At 40.6% G+C, this 22,276-nt stretch overlaps 1 protein-coding gene across 1 annotated transcript in view; it reads right to left on the minus strand.

Annotated features, from left to right (window-relative positions):
- Positions 1-8,858: 8,858 nt before the first annotated feature.
- grin2da (glutamate receptor, ionotropic, N-methyl D-aspartate 2D, a) overlaps positions 8,859-22,276 on the minus strand; it is a 238,477-nt gene continuing 225,059 nt past the window's right edge. Inside the window, 1 exon segment of the mRNA XM_025902353.1 lies at positions 8,859-17,685. Within this exon segment, the coding sequence (XP_025758138.1) occupies positions 14,509-17,685 (3,177 nt within the window). The 3' untranslated portion in view covers positions 8,859-14,508.

Here is a 22,276-nt window from a genome sequence, read left to right on the forward strand (position 1 = left end):
TTTGCTAAATCGTAACAGAGCCATAATATACCTCTGCAGAAGTAGTGTTCAGGTTGCTGCTCTGCACTGTTGGAACATGGCATTGAAGACAATGATAGTGAGTGAATTAGATCCTTAAAATTAGTTACAGCACTTTCAGAAAGACATCTTCTGTGATTAAATCTTTCCCCACTGCTGTATAATCAATTATTGTAAATTTTAATTTTATTAGGAAATGATCTTACAAAAAGGGTTTGTAAAGGAGTACTGTTAATATTCAGCTTCTATGCTATAAGTCAGATCTAGAATGTGATTAAAGTAGTGGGTTGGGTAGATGACAAATAAAACTGAGGCTAAGCATCAGGCTTTCAAATTAATTAAATCTCTGTCTGGGTCTTTGGTTGATTAATTAGCTGGAGTGAAAGATTGCTTCCACTTCCCTTCCTTGGCCTGTGCTTTAAGGATTCTGACAGTTAGTATGATGTGTTTGGGTGTTTGGGGTTTTTTTTTGTTTTGTTTTGTTTTCATTTAAATTGACATAAGTATTCTGCTGTAACCAGATTTCTTTAAGGCAGAGTAAATCAATTTGTTGATCAATTTTGTAATTTAAATTGTACTAACAGGGACATAGAGGAGAGAGACCCAATGGTTAATAATCCACATTTCACTATTTTACTCATTGTGCAGTTTTTGGTAATACCACATTGTTCTTTCTTTGTGATTTTTTTTTTATTTTTATTTTTATTTTTATTTTTATTTTTAATGTTTAAATAGTTTTTTGTTAGTTTGTTTTTTGTTGGTTTGGTAGCAGATATGTCACTCCCAGTCCAATTGGGGAGGGGACCAGAGAAAAGTACAGAGTCTGACATTATTTTGGCAAAGTTACACACCGACTCAATATTAATATTAGTGACCTTCAATTGACATAACGAGGTGCCATTACTGCTCCAAGCTGAATTCTAATTTTACTGAATTTCCGTTTATCCTTAGCCAGCAGTCACAGGGTTCATTCAGTGTCACCTGCTCTGGACCCTGGAACACAATCGTTGCTGGTGTCTTTAGGTTCACATGTCTCAAAAAAGAATCACCAGTAGCCAGAGTTTGCTCCTTGGCAGGAGTGTTGCAGAGTGGGGAAAAACTATGAGATGTGAACGTGTTGGTGGTGTACCACAGGTACCATAACCCAGCCAGCCTGTTTTCCATGGTAAAAATCCACAGTAAAAAAGTCTGCTTGTGGTCCTTCTTTTAGTGACTTGTTATAGACTGCCAAAGCCATAAGGGGGGAAAAAAAATCGATCCATCCAAATTATTCAGGGACATGGTGGGGAGGAGCCTCCAGTTATCACGGAGCGAGAGGCGGGACAAACACCACACAGAGTTCACTCAAATGCATGATCTGGAGATCAGGTAGAAGTTTAGAATGCTGTCAGGGCTGAACAGTTCTAATCATTTCAATTCTGAATGTACAACAAAACTCTCTAGTAACGTTATATCTAGTTTGGTATGATAAAAAAAATTTGGTCTTACAAAAAGCTCTACAAAATTATATGAACATTAAATATAATGGCAACTAGAAGGATTTTCTCTTACCTGAAATATTTTGATTAGTGTTCTACAGAAAATATGAATATTTATTTTTAGTTACTTATAGTCAACTTGCAATTAAAAAAAAAGTTTCTTGCTTGTCTTTGCAGGGTTGCTCATTTATATCATAATCCTTCATCTGCTTGCTGCTGATTATCTGAAGCCAACTCTGTAACGTTGTGCTCCCAGAGCTTCAGCTTTGCTGACATCTCCTCCTTCTGGATTGCAACTTCTTTTATATATAGCTGCCTACAGTTTATGTTAGCCAGCAGCAATAATTAGTTATTGAGTCAATGCTACGCAATGTAATGCAAGGTGATGGGTTGTGAAATGTTTGGATCTTTATCAGATGTTTATTCAGAAACATTTCAGTGGCTATAGCATTTGCTGTAAGTAATTTCCATAGCTTCAAAAGACTCACCTGGAGCCATAACACAATAATAGAAATGCTAAATTTGTATGCTATTGCTACATAAGGAGATGAGCAAGATTCCTCCTACAGCTGATAAACACATAACTTAACTACACTGAGATGAGGGCTGTGTGTGTGTGTGTGTGTGTGTGTGTGTGTCACTACTCCAAAACTGCTGTAGCAGCTGGGACTGCTGAAAGCTGAACATGAATACTTGATGTACACACAATTTGAGTGTGAAACACAGGATTATATTGTGGTTGAAAACACAAACCATCACTGAGTGATGTGATGATATGCCATAAATTGTGTGTGAAGCTACATTAAAAGACAATGAGCTGACAATGAGCTGACTGTGTGCAATGTGATTACAAATTTAGATGGTGTGGTGTTTTTCAAAGACTTCAAAGCAGACAGCATAGTGCTTATGATATTTCATTTTATATAAAATGATTTGTATACACTATAATCAATACTAAAACTTTCTTGGAAAGTATTGGAAAGTTCTTTTTTTCACTCTGCCTAGCACTCAAAAGAAAAATCACTTCTCTAGCATTTTATCTTTCTATTATCAGAAATGCCAGCACGACTATTAATTTACTGGCTCAGAATCATGTTTCTATCCACCTGAAAAATACAAGTCTACCACTGACTCTAGTATTGCTCTCACCAGGTTTTGCAGAGCGTCCCTCTTTTTAGCAGCTAAATTTTCTCCTCATTTGCTACTCTATAACTCTATCTGCCTCCTGGCAAATGGCTTTTATATCCACTTAAAAAGCAGATGCCTGCTATGTCTGTTAGAAAATTTGCTGGAAAAATGTGCACATGATATCATGAATATGCTTTAGGCACGTTTCGTGTCATTTTGATGCCTTTTCACTACTTGAATGTCTTTTTATTGTGTTACATTATATGCTAAACAATTAAGAGGCCAGGCTGTCTAGATGGTGTACAGTGACAGAAAAAAGTGTGATTTAAAGGGTCTATATGAGTGGAGTGTTGAAAGCAATGCCTGGAGAGAGTATAGTAGAATTAACAGCACCTACTGCATACAGTTATTTAAATTATTTACAGAAGTGTCCATGAGAACACACAAAGAAAAAAATAAATCTGATTATAAATGCATATGAGAAGACTTCATTTGCACAGTGGCAATGTAATGTAACATATGCTTTGCTCATCAAGCAGATAATAAAAGCATGTGCTGTTTCTGTGATTGCACCTATTAAGAGAATATAGCAGTTTATTAAGCCCTTTGGGGACAAAAAAGGGAAATGCATATGGCAGAAAAGGAAACATGCTACATATAATGGTATGATTAAAAATGCAGATTTAAAAACTGATAATTATTGAGCCAGCTATGCTTCTGATTTAGGTAATAAATCCTTTGAGTCAATGCTGAGCAGTTATTATATAATTATAGAAAAATTATCATTTATTCTTTGGCTGTAATACACTGTTGTGTATCATAATGAGCAACTACTTTGACTGTTTATGCTACTCTGGCCTAATTATTAACCTAAATCATCAATGCTTTTTTCTTTATTGTTTCATTCGTATTGGTTGTGTGTGTGTGTGAGAGAGAGAGAGAATTTCATATATATATTTTTTTAATTTTTTCTAGCTCAGTCACAGGTAGCAGGTAACATATCAGATAACGTATATAAATAAAAAATTGAATCGGTTGTAAAACCTGCAGCGAGAAAACTGTGGTTTGAGCGTTAATTCATGAACTGACTTCCAATAAGTCCATGCAGGTGAATCAATAACTTATGCATTTATTGTTTTCTTTACTGCATTTAATAAATTGAGCCAGGCAGCTGTGTGGCAGTATGTCTACATTTTTAGCACGCCCTAAACTGGGACTGCTTGATGTTTTACTTGTACACTATCAAGGTTGTGTTCAGTGTCAACAAAGCAAGACAATGTTTGAACACCTTGGTACGTTACCCAAACACTGCACTTATAGGATAGATAGGAGGCTCAGTCATATGGCAGAATTTATATGCATGTTGCTGCAGGGCATTTCCCACCAAACCAGAACAAATGAACTTCAAAGCATTTTGCAAAGTGTTGCAAACCTGTTGCTCAACCCAGAAACTGTAGCAAAGTGATGTGTGCTGTTTTTAGATTTGAATATGCTTCAATCATAATTTTATCTCAGTAGCTGACTTGTAATATTTTGACTAGTTTTCTCTCTCATCTTTCTCCATTTCATTATTTCCTTTGCACAAAAAAATGGGAAATAGGGGACTTCTGTGTGAGGTCACACCGCATCTTTGTCAATGCCGATAAATCTTAAACCCTTGTGACAAGTATGTCTATCTCTTTTCTTTCTAAAATTTATTCATTACAACTTTTGCAAATGAAATTGTGAGTTGTCATCATGTCTAACGCCGTTTCCTTTTTCTTTAGTTAGAGAAAGGATACTTTTATAGTTACATAAATTATGTATTAAGGACATAAATCAGTGTTATCCCTAAACATTTGGCCATAGTTCATACTCATAGTTATCTGTGAAACAAGTGTTTTGTTTACAGACTTCATGTCCTGGTCTTCAGATCTGTTGTTTGTGTATTTATTGTCCTTTTTTTAAAAAATATTTTTTTTATTTCGCTGTACTTCTGAGCTTAATTTTTTTTTCCTCCAGATTGACTGCCTGCCCCACAGTGATTACTTTCAACTGTGTCTTGTCTTCCACTTAGCTCTGTGTGTATGTTTGTGTGTGTGTGTGTGTGTGTGGGGGGGGGGGGGTCCACTGTCTTCTTCCTCTAGACTTTATCAGTTCATAAGTGTTCCCTGGCCATTTTCCCAGCCTAGTTAATCACCTACATGCTTTTTATGATCCTTGGCTTTCATTCGTTTCCTGTTTATTATTATTATTATTATTATTATTATTATTATTATTATTATTATTGTTGTTGTTTTATGTTTATTTTTGGATGACTTATTTTGGATTTTGCTGAATCCCCCTTTGAGCTTTGTGTATACCAGTTTTGCATTAAAACCTGTTTTTGCTGTTTGTTATTTTGCTTCCTCATTTTCAGTCCGCTCAGCTGAACTTGCAAACATAACACAGAAGAGTTTTCTCCTGTTCAGCTACATGAGCACCGAGGTTTTCATACACAGATATTAACTGATAACAGATCACTCAACCAGCAATTAGAGCAATTAGAGCTGAGGTCAGACCATTGTGCAAGACAAGGGCAGTGTAAAGTTGAATCAACACCAGCACACAACACTTTCAAGGTTTTAAAACATCCATCCCTCCATTTTCACAAATGCTACCAGCTATCCAAAACTAACGTTTTGCTTGTGAAGCGATAGTGTTAACCTCTCTACATGCTGCCACTCACTCTTTTTTACTCCAGTTCCCAGTAAGTGGCAGTCTTATTGATGAAGTGAACATTTTCAGTCATATTTCACATGGAAACCTTCCAGATAGAGACTGAATTACTAATAATTAACCAACTGGGTCCATGTTTGATTTTGTTCTTATAAATAATATGCCCTTATGCAAACAGGCATTGTGTAGATTTTGTTTAGAATTTATTTGCATTGGTTGGTTTTTTCACCTTAAGCTGGGCACATACACTATGCGGGCAGGCTAAAGTACTTCACCACGCCTCTTTGAATTCAGATATTTTCAGTCAGGAGTCCCATAAAATCAAGCACCTGAACATGCAGTCTCCCTTTACAATTATCTTTGAAAGAACAGGTTATTTTAGAGAGCTTACTCAATTTGAATTTGGTATTGTAAAAGGGTCCCACCATTGGTTTAGCTCTAATTTCTTCTTTCCCAGATATTCGACAATCAGCTATAAGTGATATTCTTGCAACAAGGAAGCATTTAGGAACCACTGCAACAGGAAATTTTAGACAATACAACATTACAAAGAGGGTTCACCAGTGCACATAGCATGTAAAAGTCGCCAATGATCTGCTGACTCAGTAATGGCCAAACGTCTTCTAACATTAACATCTTTACTCTTGTAGATGTGTAAAATGTAGGTGGTCCAGTACATTTATCCATATGCAGCTTCTCACTCATTTTAAAATCATTTTAAGGTGGGACACTTAAAGCCTGTTTCTGCTTCCCCAAGTAGGTTTTAGTCTTTAACAGAGGAGCACACACATAATAACTGATGCAGTCTGCCACCCAACACATTTAACAAGTCTAATAACTTAAAGTTACAGTGTGTTAAGTTTTCTCTGCTACATGTCAGTAGATTGCAGATTGAAATCATCTGAATACTGTTTTCTTCTTTTTCCCAATTCAAGTGCGTAGTTCTACCTATGGTGGTGCTGTGGCAGCTTTTTAGTCAGAAAATATTCATCAAAAATATTACATTCAGACTGTGAATGATGATGGCTGTGGCTACCCAGCATGTTTTTCTGCATGTTCCTGTGTGTCAGAGTCCTGACATCAGTTCAGGAGATGAGGCTAGAGGTGAGGAAGAAGAAGATGACATTTTATTAGGATGATGGTGGCATTGTCTCACTGCTTCAGGTTTTTATTTCTTTGGTGAAGGGGACTCCATCTCCAGCTGTAAAACTGAGTCTGAAGGTGCAGACATAAATTTAAATGTCCCTCCACAGCAAACACCTACGGCTTCACCTCTGTTAGTGTTTCACCTACTTGACCAATCTCTAGCCACATTACTAAATGTGATTATGCAGAAGGGAGATGTCATTCTCTGCCACTATATTCATATGGTGAGGCAAACCCACTCTGATGCATTTTTAATGGGTTATTTACAAGTTTATGGAAATGCTACAGTTTGATGGAAATTATAATTATACACTCATCTATGTACATTTACGAGCCCGATCCTTTTTTTCTGTTAAATAACCCCCAAAATTGCTAACAGTACCTTTTAACAACTAATGCATGAAAATTCTGCCCATCAACAACACAGCAAATAATAAATGCTTTGATCTATTGTCACTATGTGGGTTTTCACAACACAGTCCTGCAAATGTTTCTCAATAAAAGCCATGGTGAGAAATGAAGGGTGTCTGTTAAATTGAAACAAATACAGAGAGTGCTTTAATTCGTACAACAAAATTCAGTAACGCTGCCTTTGATGCATTGTTTCAAATAAAGCCCTGCTACCTTCTGCAACCCTTATTTTCTGAGGTAAAAACCACACAAACTACATGCAGTGCTACTACATATCAGTGAGCGTCAATCAAGGGTCATCATCTGCAAATAATGAACTTAAATTATGACTGGCAGTGATCGGTTCTTCAGAATTAATAATAGAGCTTTTGCATAAACAGTGAAATCATATTTGTTATGCAGACTGTAAGCAGTGAACGAGTCCAACTGATAAAGATCCACACTGACGGGGCTGGATGAGTCCAACTGCATTCGTATTTTTATCGGAAATGTTTGACCTTTGACCTGATTTCACTGATGGAAAAAGACATTCATGAACTGCTGAAATCCGGAGCATGTGCATTAATGCATTTTAATATTTACATTTTGAAGTGACAAACTCATAATGTCCATTTAAGATGAAAACAAATCAAGATGTCTCATAAATATAACACTGAGTGCTTTGCGGGGAAAAGCTCCATCATGATTAACTGTAACTGTGACATTTTACTACCTTTCACAGAAGAAGTTATTGAGTTGGGGGGTTTGTAGACACACATGTATGCTGGTTGGCACCCCACGAGAGACATTAAGAAGAGACATTAATCAAAGCGCACAAACGCTTGACAGCAGAAATTTAGTGCGTCGCCTTTTTATGGTGTGTGCTTTCCATTTAGAGTCAACACATTTGAACTCCTGAGCCAGCTGTCTAAGTATAGGACTGCAAAACGTCAAGCAGAGGGAGTATTAGAAGGTAATTCCTGCTGAGTGAGAGGGAGAAAGTGTGTGTGTTTTGTGTGGCTGATAATATGACTGCAATATGTTTCACTGAAGGATGGCAAGAGACGGAGGTAAATAACATGTGCGTGTGTGTGTGTGAGAAAGTGATTCATCCATATCTGCTGTGCTCCTAATGCAGGCAATGCTCTGTGGTGGCCTATTGTTGGCAGAAATGACAACTGCCTCTATCTTGTCCTGCAGAGAGTCACTTCTCCCTTTCCTTCTAAGTCTCTCTTTAGTACTTGCTTTATCAGCGTCTGTGTCTTCAGCTGGCACTTCCCTTCTTTTCTTCATTGCCTTGTTCTGTCACTTGTTCTCTAACTGCTTTACTTTATCTTTGCCTTTTCTCCCCCTCTTTTCCATCATTTCTGTTGTATTTAGCAGCCAAACTTCATTGGCCTTCTTGGATTTCTGCCCTATTATCAGTTCCTTGCTTAGCTCTAGTTAAACTAGCCTCCAGATTGTTGATTACTTATGTCTGAGAGATCAATTTTCAATTCAGCTCTGTCGAGCATTAACCAAGGTGCTGGGTGACAGTCACTCTGTCTGCAGAAGATACACCAAGAAACTGCTGTGCATTTCACCAGCATCATGCATCCCTCATGCAGGGCTTTGAGTTCTACTTTGCTGAACTCTTACAGGAAAAATTCAAATGAACACACGCGTCACATGACAGGCTAGTAAGCAAAAACGCACGTTCCTAGTTTATCTCAAGCAACTCACAAAAAAATTCACCTAAATCTAACAAATCATTTCTCATCATAAAACTTACCTTTATGATTTTTTTTAAACATTTTATTAGGGTAGAAATTCACTGTAGTGCACTAAAATATTTTCCCACCACTTTCATCATTTTGTTACTAAAATGGCTAAAATGATACTAATCGTGTTTTTTCCCCACTTAGCTAAGAACAAGTCTTTTCCCTTACATGTTCTGGGGAAAGTGTCGGCCAGGATCCTCAAATGTCAAGAAAAAATAAAGATGAAAAAAAAAAAACAGACCATTGTTTCAGTTCTTTATTAAAATCATTTTATTTTTGTCCTGCTTGCAGTACAGCACAGTATTGTCATTATCCCCACTGGTGGTAGATGTGGCTGAAGCAGAGGGATGGCAACATCTAACCACATCTGTGCGTGTGTGTGGTGTGTGTCTGTGTTTGTGTGTGTACACATGTCTTTGCGTGTGTGTGAGGTGCTGACAATAAAGTGCAGCACAACCAGCCATCAACCCATACAGTCACTCAAAACAGCAGTATTATTACAAGGCCTTGAGACATTGTTCAGAGGCATACAGGCAAAAATTGTGGACATCCTTCCACTGCAGGCTAAAACTGGGCTTGCCAGGGCTCAGGAACAATAAATGCAATAAATGTTAGAAGCTTTAAATACATTTAAACACACTTTGGAATATGAATATACCAGTGTCCATAGAGGAATACTATACATTTAATGCATCTTAGGCATGTAAAAGTATAAGATGTTCTACATTTGGAGCCTTTACTTTCTTGTTGGCAAAAAGTGGTGATATCGTTTGTGTTGTTTGAAAATAGGATGATCAAAGGAAAGCCCTGGTTCGACCATTTTTGGCCTTAGTGGAAACCACACTAGCAAGCAGATTTGGCTCTGCCCCTGACATGTGTCGTATTAGCTTTCCCAGTTTTGTAAAATTAAGAAAGAAACTTGGTGTTTGTTGTGTGTAACTATTTTTTTCCTTTTTTTTTAGTTTTGTTTTATAGCACAGCAGCTTGGCAGATACAACACACTATGTATGGATATCAAAGTCCTTATACAGTATATACCATATAGGTTGGTTGGCAGGGGTAGCTGTGCATGGTTCGTATAGCAATACAGCTACTAAGAGATGCAAAAGAGAAAAGGAGAAAAAAAGAAGCCTGTGCTGCTCGCTACATTGTTTTTCAAAGAGGTCACCTCACTGTACACTAAGGTATAAAGTCATGGGTCTGGAGAACCCAAAACAGGGTCAAGAATGTGACCCCCGCCTACACAAGTGAGAGTTGTGGTAAAAGCTGCTGTATCCATAAAAGGTTTAATTAGTCATTAATCTGTAGCCCAAACCAAAAATAAAGGCCCCTCTGGGTAATCAAACACATGCCACCACTGCTACAGTGACACGGTCGTAAGACACTCACGCACCCCTCCATGTTGTCGCTTTGATGAACCCTTAAATGTTAGCTATAGTACATAGCTAATGGAGGTGGATGGTTGGTCTTAAGTGAGCAAAAACACAGTTACATACTGGTCTCTGTTTTCACTGGGCGCTAAGGAGCGGTGCAGGAGTTTCGAGACGAGGAGAGACGGACAAACGGACAAAAAAGACACACTCGTTGAGATAATACCGTAAATTTAGTAGACAAACTTATATAACATAGATTTTAATCTTGAAATATAGTGTCATATATATTTAGATATGCTTTTTTGATGAAATAAATATATCCACAGATACTCTTCTTTTTTTTAAAAACAGACCAGCTTTACAGTGGCAGACACGCACCAATGCAATGGATAGACATGAGGACAAAGAGGAAAGGGGAAAGAAGGAAAGGTCGGTGGCTCATTTTTCTAACGAAACACCCAAGCTTTGTATTCACACCGCTAGCAGCTGCTGTGTTACTGAGCTAGTATTTTAGTGTAGGAGTGTAGCAACAAGGCTTTTTCATTCAAATTAACATGTTCTTATTCCCAGGATCAATAATACCAGTGCTATTTACACAACTGCACTGGCAATACCGAACACCGAGTGCAAACATTTCTGTTTGAAAAAGTGACAGTCTAAAAAAAAACATGCAGTAGGGGTAGTGGTGATGCCAGTCACCAGACATTTGACCAGTTGTCTGAGCTTCATATATAGTGTTAGAGTTTTGTGAACTAATTTTATTTTTTAACTGACTGGTTTTTGGTTTGTCATTCATCATTTAGGCACAAAAATCATTTGGCTTTTGGAACAGATCGTGGTTTGAGTCAAAATATGCATGATGACAAAGCTAAGCCTGCAGGCTGAACAATTACGCTAAAGCAGGGATGTCCAACTCCAGTCCTCGAGAGCTACTGTCCTGCAGCTTTTAGATGCATCCCTACTCCAACAGAGCTGAATCAAATGGATGGATTAACTCTTCAGCGTGCCATCAAGTTTGGCAAAGGCCTGTGTGACATCGGACCCCAACACACACACAGACCGTGGGTATAGTGACACACACTTATTTTATTATTGCTGTGGTTTCGGCTTAATGCACGGGACACAGACACTCCCGCTCAGTGGTCACTCTGCTCTCCCTCCTCGACTGTCACTGAAACATAAAAAGAGTCGCAATCAGTCACTCGTCCCAAACACCTGTTCAGCCCCGCCTCCGCACCACCTCGGGAGCTCGCCGTGCCACCCCTCCTCTGCAGCGGGCCAGAGACCACACCCGCACCACAGCCTCATAACAAGCCATGATCCAGGTCTGTCGGAACAAGGATGCGTCTAAAAGCTGCAGGACAGTAGCTCTCGAGGAATGGAGTTGGACACCCCTGTGCTAAAGGATAGCCAGGACATTAAAGTATGATGCATTCAAAGAGTTCTGATCAAACGAGCTGGGAGTGAAAGCGTGCTCGCCAAACAAGATTAAAGTGTTGATTGCAATTTTTGGCAACAAACATGAGTTGCTTGCGATGTGAATGCACAGAAACATATTAAACTTTTTTTCCAGGTTTCACTTCAATTAGGTTGTTGCTGCTGATTGTAATAAGCACTGAACTATATAACTTGATGTAATACAGTCTCACGTTTGAAGAATGGAAATCTATAATCTGGTGTTAGGAATTTCCCTGTGGTCTGTGAAGATTATGAAGCATGTATTAACACAAAGTATTTATATACTTTTTTATTATAATGAAGTGGAAATGAGAAACAATATCCCCAAATATCAAGATGCTAAACAACAATTTTATCTAACGCTACCCACCGCCACAAATATATATATATATATATAATATATATATCTAGATTTTTAGTTAAAAGAAAGTCAGACAAACTCTACACAGCAAGTTTATGTTAAAAACATAAGTTCTCTTTTTGTTTTCTTCAGCTGAAGTAAATTATGGCTCAGATGCAGTTAGAGGCAAACGACATGAGCTGACCAGACGTATGGGAAAGTTGGCTCAGTCACCTTGACCAAATGAAAAAACACAAACAGCATTGTGCCGGCGGGTCTTGCCTATTTAATTGTACTCCGCTGATGTCCAGTGTCCTGATGCTGAATTCTAATGTTGATGGTTCTAACAGACTACTCTTGCTAAGTGCTTGACATCGGAGTGTAACTGCTGGTGTCAGCTCGGTAATGGATTAAAAAGCTATAGCTCTTGGTTACACATTTACAAGGTGAGAAATACTTAAAAAAAGAAAAACAGTATCACAGGAGGTTCTACTGTGTCTTCTATACACTCAAACCCAACACTTTCTCAAACCCTGCTATCATAACAACACAGCCATAATCTCTTTGACATCAAAACGGCACTCGTACAAGATCTAATTTTGCTCCAATAGAATCCTTGCCTGACCGTCCTGTCCACACATGTTGACTAAAATACATACCTTCATAATTTACACAAAACATATGGCAGGAGCAATTAGCATAAGGCTATAAGTATTTATTTCCCTGCATCTTGCCTAACAATCTGTGTAGCCCCATGTAAAGTATTAGACTGATCCATCATGGCACGCACACCTGGATTGATAACACAAGCAAACAAAACTCAAGTAATTTCTAACCCATAACCCATTGCAGCTTTGCTTCTTCAGTAGCTTACCTTACCAGGTAAGTGTAGCGTTGTTTATGTCAGCAGGAACTGAGCTTTGTCACTAAACTGTCAGAGATGCTACAATTTCCTTCTTAAAGTGTCTTAATTGTTGTTGCAGCACACTTGTTTAGAGGCTGACTTTACATTCAGTCAAATACAGGGAGGAAACAGACACTCCATTGTCGCAGTTAGGTAGTTGAGAGAATGTTTCATGTGCACCCAAGCTTGAGTAGTATGGCACAGTGCTTACATTGTATTAGATTTAATACATGTCTTGATACATAGAACACCATCAATAACAACAACAACTACAACACAGAAGTAAAGGTTTTTTAAAGAATAAAGCTGTGACATGAATAGAGGGTGAACAAGATATTGCTCAAAACCAGAATTAGATGAAGTGACTTTTTAGGCTGCACGTGTCATTGGATGTAGCTTTATCTGAGTGTGTGTGTGTATGTGTTCCTGTCTAGCTATCTTTGTGAGGACCGAAATCTGCATTCTACTATACTTGTGAGAACCAACAGTCACTTGTGAGGACACACTCACCGGTCCTCACAAGTTTGAAGGCCTTTTTGAGGCTCAAAATGTGGTTTTAGTGTCAGGGTTACAATTAGGTTATGGTTAGGTTTAGGGTAAGGGTTAGGGTTAGGGTTAGGCATTAATTTTTAATGGTTAGGGTTAGGGTAAGGGACTAGGAAAACCATTATGTCAATGAAGGTCCTCACTAAGATAGCTGAACGGGCTTGTGTGTGTGTGTGTGTGTTAGCATGTGTGCATATTTTGGAGATGATGGAATACTCTGCAAGATAAAAGGAAACACAGCTGCTAACGTTGTACAGATTGATGTTGAGCTCTACTTAAGTTTGGCACTCAGCTTTTCATTAAGCCAGTAGAATATCAGTCACAGTTGACTTACCCTGTTGTCAAAAATACAAACACAGAAAAGCACAGACACACAGAATAATCACATCAAGGAGAAGAGCCAAGAGGGGAGGACAGGAGAGGAGATGACAGGAGAGATGACAAGGTAGACATGTGAATAAGGTGGGAAAGGAATAGAAAAACAAATTGAAAGAACAGAACAAAAAAATAAATAAAAATAAAGGGGGTAGAATACGTTGGGGGAAAGGGGCGGTGGTGTAAACTAAAGAAAAACAGCGGACACCGGAGAAGACAAGGTGGTTACCACCCTCCTCTTCTTCTAAGCAAGAAGGTATTGATCATACACAACAAAGGTGCCTCAAACGGGCGTCACAGTTCTGCGGGGGTGTAAACAGTTTGTTAAGGACAAAGAAAAATAGGGAAATAGGGGGTAAGCGATTTGTGTAAGAAAAAAAAAAAGAAAACACAAAAACAAAAAGCAAGAAAGTGTTCTGTTTTAAAGGCTTCCGAGAGCAGCAGGTATACAGTACTACAAAGTTCCTGAGCCCTCAGTAAGCATTAAGAATCCTGTGAATACAAACTACTGCTCTGCTTCAACATCCAAAGCCCTTTACTTTCTAGAGCAAAGGATTCTCTTTCGTTTGTAACACTTTTGATGTTTGATTTGCTTTCGGTGTCTTGGTTAACTTACTTTAGAATGCAAGTTGTTGCTGTGGTTGTAGTCTTTCACATACTGAGAGGAATAAAAGGAAGTAACAAGAGATTGCTCATGTTTTCCTTAGACCTACCCCATTGGGTTTGTTTGGCTTTCTGGTTTGTTTATTTGTGCAGAACTTTAGGAAAGGGCTCAGTGCGTACGCTGTACTGACTTGGCTTGGCAGCATGTTCGCTGCTGGGCAGATTCAAATCCAGTTCAACCGCTTTAGCCTCGAAGGGCTCTCTCTTATGACTTTTGATACCTTGTTAAACTTCAGACCTCACTCTCCACGCTGGAGAAATGGGCAGAGCCCCTTCGGGAGCAAAGGCTCTTGGTTTTGAGGGGTAAATGAGGGGACTGAGGAAATCTCTGGGGCTGGGGTACAGAGCGCAATCTCTGGTACTGCAGTTTGGCACTTGCCGAAGCCATGGACGAGGCTTGGGGTGCCCCTGGTGTTGATGAGACCACAGAAGGAGAAGATACAGAAGAGGAAGGAGTAGGTGGAGGAACATGTATAGAATGAGATGAGGATGGTGGAGCTGGAAGGGCAGGGAGCGGAGGCGGCAAGTTAGGGATAAGTGCTGGAGGAGGGGAAGCCTGTCTTCCTCGATCTCGATCCCTATCTGTTCTCTGTGTGCGCTGCTGGATACTGAGGTTTGACTGGCTGCCAGATTTTGATGGATTCTGTGACCGATCGGGTTTGGACGAAGATGAAGAGTCATGTTTCGGCTTCATGGGGCCACTAAAACTCTGGCAGTGGTGGTAAAGCTCTTCCTGGCTTCGTGAAGTTACGCGAGCCCATTTGGAGGAATGGGAGTGTGGGTGGTGTCTCGGGGAGTGACAGGAGGAACAAGCAGCGTGCCCTCTTCCCTTATCCTTTGACTTGCGCTTACTCCTCTTCTCATCCTGTATGTGGAGCTTATCCACTGACCAGTATCGTCGAGGAGGAGGTGGTGTGAGAGGAGGTGGGGGCCAGTGCGAACCTGATCCCCACCCTCGCTCTGCTCGCTCTCCTCCCCCACCTCCACCTCCACCTGATCCCCAGCCACTCTCCGCTGTTCCCCACCTCTCTCCTCGCTCCAGGAACAGGTCATCTCTGCTGTTGATGCTGCCAGCTTTTTCCCGGGAAGGATAGGTACTGAAAAACCAACCTCCCCCTCCAATCCCTCCCACTGCTCTACCTTCATGATCTTCCCAGTACCTCTCGAATTTCCCAAACTCCCCAGAAGAACCGTCATCATCAGAATATATCCCGACTACCTTATCACGTTCACGCTCATCATCAGAAATTGTCCTTCCTCCTCCACGCCTCTTCACATGCTCTGCTTTCCTCCTGTCGCGCTCCGAATCTTCTTCTTCATCATCCACTTCAGATTCCCACTCATGGAAGGACAGCCCCTCCTTGGAGTGCACCTCCGCTCTTTCATTCCGTCCCAACAACGGCCTCCTCTCTCCTTCTACTCCTAGAGCATCCCTGTCTGAACTTTTACTCTTCCTCCTTTTAGAAGAGACAGGCAACAAGGGCAGGAAGGCAGATGGAATGGCATCAGAGGATGGGTTGCCCCCTCCCCAGAACTTGACTGATGTAGAAGGCTTGCTGCTCGAGCTGTGATAGTGCTTGCTGTTTCTTCGCCGGTGGTGTCTTTCCTTTCCTCTGCTGTCTTCCCCATCATCCCTGGTTTTCTCTTCTCTTTCTTTTCGCTCATCTTCACCTGGGATGTTCCATCCGTAACTTCTCACTGAGCTCTCACTTTTTTTCCGAAAGGACTCTCGCCTCAGTGCTGGGTAAGATGGGAAGTCTGGTGTTCCTGATTTGAGTTCCTCTCTTTTTTCAGGATCCCCTCCTTCCTGCTCTGACCTTTTCCGATCTCTCTTCCTCATCTTATCATCTTTCTTCCTCTTTTTCTTTGCTTTGCGCCGCTTTCGCTCCCTTTCTCTCTCTCTCTCCTCCCTCTTCTTCTTCTTTCGACCTTTCTTCCTTCTCTTTTTTTCACGCTCCCTCTCTTTGTGGTGTCTCTTCTCCTCTCTACCCACTCCTCCTTCTCCTCGACTTGTTGCTCCACTCCTCCCTCGGTCTCTGTCACCCCATGATGCCCACCACTCCTGTAACTGGGCCAGTTGGCTGCCGGTCCTCTCTCTGCCATAATCTCTTTGGGGCCGTGGTTTGCGTGGTGGTACTGGTGGAGGTGGCGGGCTGCACGGCAGTGAGCGCGATGACATTCGGCGTGATCGAATTTTCCTCCTCCCAAGAAGGAGGCTGGACTCCTCTGTAAGGAGATCCGAGTCATATTCGTCATCTACGATAAAATCCCGATCACCTGCTCGATACCGAAAACTAAGCGAGGAGTTGTAGGAGCTGTCACTTGAGCAAGAAGAAGGTGAGTTTGAACGGGAAAGTGACACTGAGGATGAAGAAGAGGATGAGGATGATGTGGAAGAAGAGGAAGAAGACGAGGCACTGGAACAAGACGAGTAGAAACGGCATGGGGACGAGGGAGTGGTAGGGGTGTGTGTTGGAGAAGAAAGAGGGGCAGGAAGAGGAGGAGGTGGAGGGGGACGACGTCCTCTTCTTCCACCTCCATCACTTGCTCCATATCGCCCACCTCCTCGCCTCCCCAGAGGGAGGATGTTCTCATACAGGGGACCTCCTGAGCCTTTTCTCCTTGTCTGAGCTAAGCTGCCTCGTCGCCAGAAGGGAGGCCTTCGTGGAGAAGATGGGATTGGTGGAGGAGGCTTGGAGATTAGGTGCCCCGGGCCTTGTTGGGAGCCTTTAGGAGGTAGCCTTGGCATACCTGAGGCCTTGGGGCCTCGAGAATTGGCTTTGGGAGTCTGCTGGGGGCCCCCTGCCTGTTGGTCTGAGTTAGATCCTAGCCCCTCTGGATCAATAGGACCATAGTAGCGCTTATATTCATCTAGTCCTGTATCACCTACTCCCCCTGCTCCACCTGCAATTCCTCCTTGCAGGCTCCAGTGCTGCCCAAGGTTCTGTTGATACTGCTGCTGGGCCTGTAGTTCAGTGATCCCACCAGCTATCCCTCCAACACCAACTCCTCCAGAACTGCCTGTGCTCACAACCTTTTCTGGCTTTGGCCTGTTCCAGCGATCAACCACAGCCAGTCTGCGGTCATGTCGAGGCAAGAAAGTGGAGCAAGGCATGGGGCCCTCTAGTAAGGGGCTAGTTGAGGGACCAAGAGCCATTGCTGAGTGTCCGGCAGTTGGCGGAGACCCAGGTAACATAGTGGTATAGGTCTGCCCCGGTTGCTGTTGGTGGTGCTTCTGCGGCTGTTGCTGCTGCACCATGGCAATGGCAGTTGTGTTGTTTACTGTGGCTGTAACAAGGTGTTGTTGGGGTGCACTAGGCATGTTGGTCACGGTGTGATACTGGGGCAAAGAGCTTTTGCTCCCTCCCGGTGTTGTCTCATCCTCAAACTGGCAGCAACTGTACATCCCCTGGGTGGAGAGATAACAGAGAGATTGTAATTAGACCAGCAGGCTGTCAAGTATGATAAGAAAGAACTGTGTGTCTATGTGTCAGAGACAGAAAGACACAGAGAGCCTGACATCCCCAATTTTGAAAAGGAAACCCACAGAGCAGCTTTGATCTGATATCTTTACAAACCATATGAAAGCTACCCACAGAAGACTGTGTAAGGATGAAATACAGTACAGCAGGACCATCAGTTCAACCTTTACTAGCATTCTAAAAATCAAGATCCTTTTGAAACCCATTTTCCTGCAAAAGAGTAACTGACACTAAACAATGTGTTTTTGTACATTCGACAAGTGTGAAAGACGCATTTTTAAAAACAGACTTCTGTGCATGGTAAATGTATCGTTACAGACCATAAAAATAGAATAATAGTGTTAATGAGATACTGTATGGTGTTATAAAGTAGGTCTCTTTCAGGCAACTGCTACAGATACCTCACAGAGCACAAGCTAAAATTGGCTGCGTTGTAACTTTTTACCAGAATATTATTCAGACTGAGAACACAGACCCCGTAGCTTAGCAGGTTCAAAATAAATGGATTCTATTCTGTAAATAACAAATTTTCCTTTATCTCAGAATGGTGGGAATTTGCTGTAGGTGGTTTCCAACTACCTATTGTTTTCTGCGCAGTCATATTTCATCTGAAGGGAGTAGTCAAGGAGTACTGACCATTAAATATTAATGAGTTTGGGGTAAAAAAACAAACACAACTTTGGACTGAGTTTACCAGGCTTCTGGGATTGTCAATTTTCCCACTCTGAAACCAAACAAAGCTTTCAGCAAACAAAGTGTCACTCAGTTGGAACAGGACAATGTTTTCTCCAAAAGCACTGTGAAAATCAATTGAAGAGAGCACTATGTGCAAGTAGTATCCAGCTTCTGGAGAGGAGTCAAAACAAAGGGGAGAGCAGAAGCAACACAAACTATTTTGTCATTGTGAAAATAAAACAAATGGTGATTGAAGCTTCATTTAACCGGACTGAACCGCTCTTCTTTCCAGCTGCCAGTTTGGTTACTTAACTGAAACTAAAGACAAGCTACGTGTGTCCACACTGCTTATTTTCCCAATGCACAAATTAAGATTAAAATATTTTCTTTGATCCTAACTAAAGGAGATTTCAGTGGCAACAAACACAATTCTGCTTCTAAAACTTTATGTGGATTGCACTTTTCTGCCATCTTATTGTATAAAAAAAACTGTCCAGAAAACAAGAAAGAAAGATTTGTTTTTGTACTTATAAAACATGGATATAAAATTAAATCTTGATATTTTTTTCTCATACTAAATATTTTGGACTACTTTTCATTCTAACTATAATATATCAGGACAGAAAGGCTCACTTTCAAATGTACTGCTGTTGTTGTTTTCTGTCACTTGAGCAGAAAAAAAATTAATAAAGATTGTTCTTACTTGGTTTTAATGAACTACTCCAAACTGGAGAGAGCACTTTAAAATCACCAGTCAAGTATTTTCCATCTCTTCAGCAACCTTTCAGCAAAACTTATGAATAACACATGATGAGAGTGAGTCAGGCTGATGGGTAAATTATTGGCGCATCATGACATTTTTAAACATTTTAAAACTTTTGCAATTCTAAATCCCAAACAGGAGTAATCAATTCTAACTTTGTCTTAGGTGAGCAACTCCATCTCTGCTGTGTCTGGGTGCTCTTTCTCTCCTGCCTTTGTGTTGTTACAGCTTACTGTAGACAGATGGTAATCCATTAGCACTACTAAATGGCTATGTAAATCAAAAAAAGAAAGGGAAAAAAAAACAACTCCATCATTCCTCACATGTGAAAATGATTTATATGATCTACCAATATCTGCCACATCTTAATGATAAAATGTGTGGAACTTCCTGTGAATCTCCGCTCCTCACCTGAACCCAGATCTGATGGAGGGACTGTAATAATGGCCCTTCTGGACCCATGAATCAGCAATCCTAGTGGCAGAAGTGCTATCACAGTCTCCAGAGCATGGGGCGCAGTACACTGTGAAATTGAAACTTGGGAGTCTCTGATTGGGTTAAATCAGGCCAGCTGCAAAGACTTTGCAGCAAGCATTGGATATAGCACGGGAGATAGAAGCTAACTGGACCTAGGGTACTGACTTCTACATCTAAGGGATATTTTTATTCTTAAGGTCTAGAGATCTAGAGACTAGAGTTTTCTCAGGTAAGAAAAAAATCCTGAAACGTTCTGACTGTATGAACGAAGGTTAACGTGCACTGAAGGTTAACCTGCACTCCAAAGGATCCGACAGCAAGCCCAACAAGGAATACGTGCATGGATATCAAAGACTGCAAAGAATACAATAGATTTTCACCAAGATGGTAAAGACAAATATAAGTGCATACAGAAAATGACACTTCATTCTCATATCATTACACACAGGACTAACAGATAAGCCACTTGTATATACATATTACCTGACAGAGCTACCAGAGAGAATAAAAATGTCAGGAATCACTAAAAACAGATACTGAAGCATCTTTACCCTTCCATCTCCCCAGTACAAATTCCATGTAATATATGACTGTGTCTATGTGAGACAATTGTCTGCTGAATTCTCAGCAAGCAGTTGGATCATTATGTGTCATGTCTCCTAAATGATCACTCCAGGCAGTACACTTAACCATAGTTAATGTGTGTGTGATACATGCACATTAAAGGAACAGTCTTTTCCCTTTAGTTTATAGAAACATTTAATCTGAAGTATTTCTTTCTGCCAGACTATACTCCCTTATTACTGGGGTCCCCTTAAGCTTAGATCAGCTGCTAGCTACCTGCACACTTCCTTTGGTTGGTGGATGGAGATGAAGAAGGAAGAAAATAGTTCCTACAAAATCTGCAACAACAAGATCTGTGGGTGTTTTTGTGTCTGAGTCATGACTTCTGGAAAGAAACAGTGCTGCTGAGTTTTTCCTTTCATTATTATTTTTTTCTGGTACCACAAGGCCGGGCTTTTTAGTTCCACTGTATTAAACACAAAGGAGACTTCTCGCATCAGCAGATCTCACCAAAATCAGGCAAATCAATAAAACAATCCACATTAATAAATATATATGTCTAAGAGAAAAAAAGATAAACATTGAATTTAATTAGGTTAAATTCCTTAAAGTCAGGTGTGCATAATCAGTGCAATGCACGACTGTGGTGATCAAATCTCGACCTTCCCTTTATGACACTTTCTAAATAAGTTCTAATCTGTTGTATCACAGACCTACAAATCTACATTTGTGTCACTAAATCTACAGTACAAGACTGTGTACTATACAGTGGAAAAGCAAATGAAAGTAGAGTCAGACTCTAGTGGCACTTGAGTAGCCTACTCATACAGTATGCTGGATCCAAAATGTCAGAAATAATGTTCCCATCTGTGTAAATTAGCCATTTCTGCTGCATTGTCTCACAGGAGGAGGTAATAAATCAATCTTTTGTTTTCCTGCCAACATGGTGGTATTAGAGTTACAGCCACAGGTACACATCAGGCATCACAGCATCTTCTGACAAATAAGAATATCTCTGCAGTGCTCGATGAAGCCTGCTTCGCACTTCAACAGTCTCACCCTCCCCTCCACCTCACCTCTGTCATTCCTCCTCCTATCTGTCCCTGTGTTTTCTTTTCCTCCTCCACCTCCTTCCGGCATCCCCCTCCAACTCCTGTTATGCTCCACTACCTCCACCATCCAAACCTCCAGCTGTCTCCTCAGCCAACTCTTTTCTTATCTCAAAGTTCTCCTCCCTTACCTTTCCACTTGTCCTCACTTCCTCCCTCCCACTACACTATCCATCCCCTTTTCATCCCTTTTGATACCTCTTATTTTCTCCCAGTTCTCATCTTTCTAGTCATTTCTTCTCTCATCACTTTCTTCTTGTTTCATCTGTTTTTCACTGCAACATATGCACTAAATATTTCCATGACCCCAAGCTGAACTTGCAGAAACTGTACTGGCAGTAAAAGAAAATAGATGTGCAACAGCTAAGTGATCACTCTGCCCTGGACCTTTGGGTTAACCTTGGAACAATGCCAAGGATAAAGACTGCTGATGTTCCTGTTTTTGGCTGTCTGCTCTTGTCCCTGCTGAGTGCAAGAAAAAAAGTCCTGATATTGGTATCCAATTCTGCACAGTCCACATCTTGATTGTGTCTGAAAACAGTCTATTAACCTTCTCTCTCTTTTGAGTGAACCTCAAGGCTGTAATCACTGATGGATATTCATTTTGTTGTTTGTGCCAAAAAAAAGGAACGGTAGATTAGCAAATATTTCTTCACCTTTCAGTCTGTCACAACATAAGGCCTGCAGAAATCATTTACCAGTTCTCCTTGAGCACACTTTTGTGAATTTTTAACAAATTGCACTGATTAGTTCTCCCTTCTCATGTGAGAGTGCACAAATCAGTGCGATCAGCTGCTTCACTGTGGCTCAAAATGAATGAAAACATTCTTGTGTTTATTTCTCACCTCTTACTGGGACTTTTGAGCATTTTCTTTACATCTGGTAGGGATAAACTATACTTATGCAAACCATCGTTAAGCATCTTTGGTT

The sequence above is a fragment of the Oreochromis niloticus genome, linkage group LG22 (assembly GCF_001858045.2).
Source record: "Oreochromis niloticus isolate F11D_XX linkage group LG22, O_niloticus_UMD_NMBU, whole genome shotgun sequence".
Taxonomy (NCBI): domain Eukaryota; kingdom Metazoa; phylum Chordata; class Actinopteri; order Cichliformes; family Cichlidae; genus Oreochromis; species Oreochromis niloticus.